This window comes from Stomoxys calcitrans, chromosome 1 (assembly GCF_963082655.1).
Source record: "Stomoxys calcitrans chromosome 1, idStoCalc2.1, whole genome shotgun sequence".
NCBI classification, from domain to species: Eukaryota; Metazoa; Arthropoda; class Insecta; order Diptera; family Muscidae; genus Stomoxys; species Stomoxys calcitrans.
In genome coordinates, this window is record NC_081552.1 from 51,757,932 (window position 1) to 51,767,528 (window position 9,597).

The 9,597-nt window shown below is 30.0% G+C and overlaps 1 protein-coding gene across 1 annotated transcript; it reads left to right on the forward strand.

The window, feature by feature from the left end:
- The first annotated feature begins 730 nt into the window (after positions 1-730).
- Positions 731-8,586, forward strand: LOC106090364 (protein commissureless 1). Its single transcript, XM_013256528.2, has 2 exons — positions 731-1,537; positions 7,125-8,586. The coding sequence occupies exons 1-2, from the start codon at positions 1,006-1,008 to the stop codon at positions 7,721-7,723; spliced, it is 1,131 nt and encodes a 376-aa protein (XP_013111982.1). The 5' UTR covers positions 731-1,005; the 3' UTR covers positions 7,724-8,586.
- Positions 8,587-9,597: the final 1,011 nt, after the last annotated feature.

Consider the following 9,597-nt stretch of genomic DNA (forward strand, 5'->3'; position numbering starts at 1 on the left):
TTACATACAGACAGCTATGAGAAACAAACATTTAAACACTCACTTATACATATCCAAAGAAAAGAGAGCATTACAAATAACAAACCAAGAGTTAGCATTAAGAAAATAAATATCCTTAGTTATATGATATGGTTAGGTGTATGAGTAAAAAAATACATGGATGCTTGTGTATTGCATAGCAGTGTGACCGATGATGATGATTATGATGGCACAGGATAACAAGCAATGCTATGAAAACAATAACAAGAGAGTACTGGAAAAATGAAAACAATAACAATCAGGGATATTTCTCTCTCTCTCTCTCTCTCTCTCTCTCTCTTGGATGGGAATTGTCTTTTATTCTCAACCTGTTACCTTACTAAGGAAATAACTTCACTAGGTGAAGTTAAATTGACTGGGGTGAAAGAAAGAGAGAAAGAGAATTGAAAATGTCTATGTTAAACTGAGAGCGCTTATATTCATTTCTTATGAGTAAATGTGAGTGAGAGAGAAATTTGCTTTATTTTTGTTTTTTGTTAAACCATCTGCTTTGATGCCTTTACTAGTTGGTCTGCTGTTGCTGTTGGGAGTGTTAAAATGGGAACGAGTATCTTGTGCATGTGAGAGAGTGAATTTTTTCAATACTTTACACTTTGGCATAGCAAAGAATGCAACGTGCTTGGCCCAAAGCGAAACTAAACACAAATGCCAGATATTTGAAAACAGTTTGATTCTAGACACCAGACGGGACGGTCATGTTTTGGGAAAACTAAAAATCGATCAACTAAATTCGAAAATAAGAGCAAAAATTTAAAACGGAGGAAAAAATACGAGAATAACGTGACTAAGAAAATAGTAAAAAAAATAGATGGAAAAATAAAAAAAAACAAAAATATAGAAATTGCCAAATCAAAAAATTTTAAATGAGAAAAAAGTGTTAAAATTTAAAAAAAAAAAAACTAACAACCAAAGTTATAAAAACCAAAAATTTTAACAAATAAACTAAACCCATATACAATTATCAACATGGCTCCTTCACTGAATCAGGATTATTCAGAGGACACCACGACCATGAGTCCCATTATAACCACCACCACCATAACTACCGACAGCCTGTACACTTCATCAGCTTCACCCACAATTATGGATATGTGGATGTCGCAATTGCAAAAAGATCATCCGGAAATCTCATTTGTTGTCCCCAGTCAACATGATAATCAACACATTGATAATATGATGAATTTTAAACGTCTGCTTGAGCAGGTGGGCAATACCGCCTACGATACCTTCTCTGCGGACCATCAACATTCCAGTTTGGTCGACTCTTTGGGTCAACCCATAACACATGAGCAAATTTCAAATAGTGCCGTCTTGAATATGGCCGATTTGAAAAATAATGCCATGTCTGGCTTGGAGAGATTTTTTTCTGGTGCCGATATGAATTCAATGATAAATTATTTATGGGTTGGTGTGGTCACTTCATTGGTCATCTTGACAGTGATTTTTGTCTTGTTCAGCTGTTATTTCTATCGCAAGTTTCGTGAATGGAAAAAATGCAGTAAGTATTTTTATTATTTTTCTTTTTTAAATTTTTTTTTTTCAGAATATTAGGGAACTTAACGTGATTAAACAAAATATTGTTAAGAATAGGAAAAATACAATAAAATGAGAAGAAAATTAAAAAACAACAAATCCAAAACAAAAAAAATTGAATGACGGAAAAAAGAATAGTGACTAAAACTAACAATAAGTACAAAAATTTAAAAAAAAATATAAATAACATAAAATAAAAATAAAGTAAAATAAAAAATAAATCAAATCAAATAAAATAAAATAAAATAAAATAAAATAAAATAAAATAAAACAAAATAAAATAAAATAAAACAAAATAAAATAAAAAAAATAAAGTAAAATAATACTTTTTATACACTCCTACCACTACTGTGGTACAATTTATTATAACTTAGTGAATTTGTTTGTAACACCCAGAAGGCAGAGAGATAGACCCATTGATAAGTATACCGATCGACTCAGAGTCACTTTCGGATTCGATTTAGCTATGTCCGTCTGTCCGTGTTAATTTGTGTACTTACTACAGGCCGCAGTTTTCATCCGATCGTCTTTATAAAGCTCTCATACATATGTCCGTCCGATTTGCAGTAATAATGCAATAAAATAGTCATTTGTTAACTTATTCTCTAGCAATTCAGCAAGAAGGATTTTGTCTTGACTCTCGGCATTGCGTGTGAATTTTATAAAAATCGGTTCAGATTTTGATTTAGCTATATATATATTGGGTTGCCCAAAAAGTAATTGCGGATTTTTCATATAGTCGGCGTTGACAAATTTTTACAACGGCTTGTGACTCTGTAATTTCTTTCTTTCTTCTGTCAGTTATTAGCTGTTACTTTGAGCTTGCTTTAGAAAAAAAGTTTAAAAAAAGTATATTTGATTAAAGTTCATTCTAAGTTTTATTAAAAATGCATTTACTTTCTTTTAAAAAATCCGCAATTACTTTTTGGGCAACCCGATATTTTGCCTGATTTGCACTCCTAGAGCCACTGCAAGCGCATTTGTTGACCAATCTTGCCAAAATTTTGCATAACGCATCCCTCGAAAAGTGCCACAATATCAATGAAGTTTGGTCGAAATTGGTTCAGATTTGGATATAGCTCCCATATATATGCTCATTAGATTCTAAGAAATATTGCAATAAAGTGGTCATTTGTTAACTGATTCTCTCGAAATTTGCCAGGAAGGATTTTCTTATGACTCTTAATATTACTGGTGAGTTTCATAGAAATCGGTTCAGGTGTAGATATAGCTGCCACATATGTATATCGCCCGATTTTCATTTTTAGAGTCACTGCAAGCGCATTTATTGACCAACAGTGCCTACCACAATATCTAGGAAGTTTAGATTGTGGTAGAAATCGCTTCAGATTTGGCTATAGCTCCGATTTGAACTAGTTTAGAAATAATTTGGATTTTGGTCGAAATTCTTTCTAATTTAAGAAAATTTTAGTTTTGACCTGCATACCTAATGTGGTGAAGGGTAATAAATGGTCGGCTTTGCCCGACTTTAGACCATCCTTAGTTGTTGTTGTTTTTTTTTAATTAAGTAATTAATGTTTTTCTCTTGTCTTTTCATTTATAAATTTTAATTTTCTATTTTTTGTGTTTATTAAATTTCAAAATTTTAATTTTTTTCGCTTGGCCCTAAATTTTTAAAGCCTTTCTCCCTTTAAAGTTGAAATTTTGGTGCCCTCAAGCCAAATACTCCCCAAATATCAACAGACACCAACCTCTTTTTTTATGACACTACTCTTTTGATATTCTGCTTTATTTTTAGCCATTGTTTTTGTTCTTGTTTATGTTTATTTATGGCTTTGAAAAATAAAATGTTATCTTTATCTTTTAACAACCACTCTCGGTCTCTCTCCTGTTGGCACAGGCACAGTCTGGAGGCATTTCCAATTAGACTTTCATTTTACAATGTCTATGCCAAAGGCTATTCTGTTGGTGTTAACCAAATATATTGCCTATTTTTAGGGGCAAATTCAACAATAATTTTCAAATTGCAAACGCGCTTAGAAAAAGTCATAAATTGTGAGAGACTGAGCCAAAAAAAGGGAATATATATTGTATTAAAAATGGACATGAACGAAAAGAGTCATTCTAAATAGAGCAAAAAAAATAAATAAAACAAATGCCAGTAATCCGCTACACTGAAATACCCTGAACATTTTTTATGAAGGCACAAAAAATTATGAAATTATGTTTTGTTTTTTTTTTTTTAATTATTAATAATAAAAAGCAGGAAATACGATTATTTGTTATCAAATATAATAACATTAAGGCTTTAAAAGAATGAAAGATTCTTTAATTTTTTGTTAAAGGCAACAGGTGTTTTTCAAACTTCTTTTTTACTTTGTTTCTATAACTTTCCTCTAATATTTTTTTTTATGTAGGACACAAAGTTTCCATTTGCCATAAATAATTGATTTATTTTCCTCCCCAAAACTTGGTGTTCGCTTAGAAGTGTCAAAATCTATCAAATACCAGTTAAGCTAGTACAACTTTAGCCTTCATTTATGAAGTGACTGTGGGGGGCAAAAGGGAGGCCAAATCACGATGTTAACTAATTTAGGTTCTTAATTAGTTTAGACTTTAATCAACCTGCTTTGCCAACCAAAGCGCTGTCATTTTGTTGTTAGCAAAAGTAAAACTTTTGCCTTTCTCCATGTTTATTTTGCCACCTACATAACATTTAACGAAAATTTATTGTTACCCCTGCCCTCGAAACACCAGCTGCCTATCACAGAGGCGCAAGTGTGAGTGTAAGAAAGGAAATTTGTTTTATGCTGTCTTAACCTAAATAAAACTTTACCATAAATAAATAAATAAGCAAGTTGTAGCATACTTTTAGGCTCTTCGGCCTAGCTTAAAATATCTTAGATACGACCGCCTAACAATTCACTTCCCATAAACTCCTATGTGAGTGTCTACATGAGTTTGCTGTACTGGCTGGGGTTTCTACTTAACAGGTAGATTACGGTTTATTTGTAATCAATTAGTTGGGAAATTTTTCTTTCCGTTCTTTCTTTCGCTTTTTTTCTTACCTTGTGTACATATTTTATGCCTTTGCCTAAATGTATGCCCCCGAAATATATTGAGTGCTAGATATTTTTGCCTTAATGGCATGCCCGCCTCGAGGCTGGTTCAGTTACCTTCTTTCTCTGCTTTCTGCTCCCCCCATTTAATTAAGTTGTAAATAATGTAAATGTTTTGTAATAATTTCTTACCTGGCGGCCATAAATTCTTGAAAATGGATAACAAATAAGGATAAGGCAAATGGATTTGTGGATATTTGTGGTTTGGCAAGGGAAAGTGAGTGAAAAGATTTATTTAATTTTCCCTATAGTCAAATGCACTGGCCAAAGTTTACAAGGTTAGCCTTGGGCCATTTGATTTAGGAAATGAGAAAACATGTAGGGGATGTTAACTGAGGTAAAGATTAATGGAAACTCAAGGTAAAAATGTTGTGAAGGGTAATGACATAAAAAAATCTAAAGAAGTAAAGGCATTTAACATTATTTTCGGCACTATTTTGTTTCTTTCTAAATCTTTCTGAAAAGTTTAGAGGAAAAAGTCAATTGTACTTTATACTATTACTTTTTCTTAACCATGTCTAAATTAAATTTTCCATCGCTTTCTTTTTTTAAAGTTTTGTTAACAAAATTCTTTTTAAAATTAAATATTTTTTAAATTAGCCTGAAAGTATGCTTATTTAAAAAACCTGTAATCTTGTTGTTTAGCGTTCGAAGCCAACTTCCAACAGATGCAGAGAATCATGTGGATACCATGAGAGTATTGTACTTTGTGTAGACAGAAAGTATGTCATTATACAAAAACACATGCATTGGGAAAAGTGTAGCAGATAGGCAGATAGACAAATTACGAAATGCGTCCCATAGTGGTTGGTGTGTGTTGCGATCTCTAGCATTCCTTTTCCATTTGCAAAGAAAAATCTCTGATTATTGAGCTCTTTTCGAAAGAGAAACAAACAAACATTGTAAACTTTACATATTTTTACTATTTAAAAATCCATAAAAATGTCAAAGCTATTTTTTTAAATTTTAAGAGATTAGAAATAACAAAAAAACAGACTGAATAAATTATTGATTACAAAATTAAAGAAACACGGAATTTTTTGGGGTTTCTAATAATTTATTGAAAAAATGTTCTGATCCTTTTGTTTTCTTGCTTAAAATTTTAAATCTTAAGAATATCCTTTATACGTAATTCTATAAAAAGAGATGAAAATTAAAGATCAATATACATTTTTTGATAAGTTAAAAAATATACACAGTTGTGTAGGCAAATTCAAAATTTGTCGGAATTCTTAGAGAAGAAGCCTTAAGATAGGCAAAAAATTTTGTTTCTGACAAAATTAAATGGTAGGCTTTTTTACATTTTCCTTTATTTTTTATGTTAAACTTATTTACTATCTTATTTTACTCTGTTTGGGTATTGCTGACCTGTTTTAAAATTTCTGCTATTTTGTTGTAAGGTATCGGCTGTAATGTTTTCCTATTTCTTTATCTCCAATATTTCGGTATACTCCGTCTGCAATTTTCAAGGATAATAAAGTTTTACATTTTTCAATTATTTTATTTTATTTTATTTTATTTTTTTATTTTAATTTATTTTATTTCATTTCATTTCATTTCATTTTATTTTATTATATTTTATTTTATTTTATTTTATTTTATTTTATTTTATTTTATTTTATTTTATTTTATTATATTTTTTTTATTTTATTTTATTTTATTTCATTTTATTTCATTTTATTTTATTTTATTTTATTTTATTTTATTTTATTTTATTTTATTTTATTTTATTTTATTTTATTTTATTTTATTTTATTTTATTTTATTTTATTTTATTTTATTTTATTTTATTTCATTTTATTTTATTTTATTTTATTTTATTTTATTTTATTTTATTTTATTTTATTTTATTTTATTTTATTTCATTTTATTTTATTTTATTTTATTTTATTTTATTTTGTTTTATTTTATTTTATTTTGTTTTATTTTATTTTTTTTATTTTATTTTATTTTATTTTATTTTATTTTATTTTATTTTATTTTATTTTATTTTATTTTATTTTATTTAATTTTATTATATTTTATATTATTTTATTTTATATTATTTTGTTTTGTTTTATTATAATATCTTATTATTTTATTTTACCTTATTAATCGGTTTTTGTTTAATGTTTTTTGAATTTATTAAATTTTTTATTATTATTTTGTTTGAAATAATCTGAACACTAAGCTTTTATTTTGGATTTAAAGTTTACATTCTTACAATAGCATGAAAATCTGCACGGACCTATTTTGATGGAATTCCATAAATTCATTATTTAGAGCATTACATTTTTATACCCACCACCGAAGGATGGGGGCATATTCATTTTGTCATTCCGTTTGCAACACATCGAAATATCCATTTCCGATTTTTCCGAATTTTTACCAGCATTTTGTTTAATTGGTTTACTTTTTCGCTTTTGATGACCTACTTTTTTTAAGTTATTTTTATAGTAATTTTCTCTTCTTCCTTTTCTCTCTTCCTTGCAGATAAAGACATTCGCGCCCACTTGAACAATGACATGTATCCTGGCACCATTGTGCCTTGTGATCCTTCATCAAACCCTGAAGCTGCTTATTACCAAATGGATATGCCACCACCACCTTGTTACACCATTGCCACTGGCCTGCCCACATACGATGAGGCTTTGCATCACCATCAACAGCATTTTGCCTTTGGCATGAAATTCATTTATCCCACGCTCGCTGCTGTGCACCATCAGGCCACAAATTTGATGAGCTCCTGGGAAAAATACGATATGCAAAACACCAAGGACCAAGGCAAGGCATCCACAGCATCTTCAGCGGCTGCAGTCATTGGTGCCAAGAGTTCCCCCAGCAAACAAGTAGGAGGAAAATCATCAAAATGTAAATTATCGCAAACCTCGGATGGCGCTTCAGAATCGGCCAGTGAATTGCTGCTGCCACCACCCTCCTATGATGTGGCAGCTGCCTCCATGGCATTTTTGGCGCCCGAGGAATTCTCACAAGGATGTGACAATGTTAGCATTGTTATGCCCTTCAACAAGGATGCAACAAGGACATTGGATACAGCCTCCGGCGACTTAACAGACGTTATCGCTGTGTGATTATCCTGTTAAGAAGAGCCTTAAATGCGAAAAAAGAGTTCCCTCCACTGTCCAAGCATGATTTGGGAAAATTTGTATATAAGGAGATTGTGTAAATACCAAAACCAAAATTAATTTTGGAAACACTAGTTTTAAACATTTATAATTTTTTTAATTAATTTTTTTTGAGATTCTTGTAAAAAATTGTTAAATGTTTTTTTCCTCTCTAAAATAGTTTTTGTAAATTTTTTGTTTATGTTTCCAATGGTTTATTTTTGTAAACACCTGTAAGACTGAATAGTTTATTTGAATTTTGTTTTAATTTTAAGTTATTTAAAAATTATCCTAAGAATTGATCTGGTAGCAAGTAGTTTAGAAAATTTTTAAGTTTTAGATGTAGAAATTAAAAAAAAAAAAACAAGAAAGAAAAAAACCTAAACAAAAAAGTCAACAACAAAAAATAAAATTGAAAAAAATTTACAATATTTAAATTTTATATTTGTTTTAATTTGTTTTAATTTTTTTTTTAGTTTCTTATAATTTTTTTTCACAAAAAGTAAACAAGGCAAACCACCCACACTTTTTATAACATAACCGCGGTTAATTCAAAATATAAAATTTTGAATTTTACTCAATTCAATTCAACTCACCTCACTTAACCCCTAAACTCAATACACCTCATATCATATCGCCTCACCTCCATTATCGGTTTCACCTAACATAAATACCTAAAAACATTCCAACATCAACTCTAAAAAACACACATTGCTCAGCACATGTTACAAAATAATTTTTCGGTTTGTTTGTTATTTTTTAATCCTTTCAAAAACAAACTACAGCACAAAGTGTTAAAGCATTTCTCTAAAATAATCCATTTAATAAATACAAAGAAAACAGATTTTATCAACAAATATTTAAGAGATGAGCAAAAATTGTGAATGAAAAATATAAGAATAAAATTGAATTTCTAATTGAAATGGTACCAAAGCCTTCGTCTTTGAATCACAAGGAATAGTATAAAATATCCCTAAAGTATGATTTACTTTTGATGGGTAAATATATCCGAATAGTGTGCTTTCTTTTGAATATTTAATAATATTGATCCCAGAAGTATGCTTGGTTAATGTCACACATGTTGGACCATTTTAATATGAGGTTGTGACAACTGCGTTAAATTTAAGGCGTGCGATACGTTAAAAATGCCCCATTAAAAATATTTTTGCGAAATTATTGAATTTTGCAAAAAATGTATGCTGAAGCCTTATTTTGTTATGTTTTTTTGTTTAAAATTTATTGGTTCTCAATTATTCGAATTTATATCTTTTATACCCACCACCATAGGATGGGGATACACTAATCTAGCCATTCCGTTTGCAACACCTCGAAATATTCGTCTAAGACCCCATAAAGTTTACATATTCTTGATCGTTTCAACGTTCTGAGTCGATCTAGCCATGTCCGTCTGTCAAAATCATGATAGCGGCCGAACATGTAAAGCTAGCCGCTTGAAATTTTGCACAGGTACTTAATATTGATGTAGGTCGTTGGGGATTGAAAATGGGCCGTATTGGTTTAGATTTAGATGTAGCTCCCATATAAACCGATTTTATTAGGAGATCGGTCTATATGGCAGTTATATCTAAATATAGTTCGATCTCAAGAATATTTGGGTCAGATGTTGGTAGGCCTTAAACTACTCACTGTTTTAAATTTTAGCAAAGTCGGATAAAAAATAAAGCTTTTATGGGCTTCAGCTATATCTAAACAAAGTCCGATCCAAACCATATTAAGGTCAGATGTAGGGAGGCTTAAAATAACTCACTGATTAAAATTTCAGCGAAATTGGGCAATGAATAAAGCTTTTATGGGCTTTAGACCTTTTATCGGCAGATCGG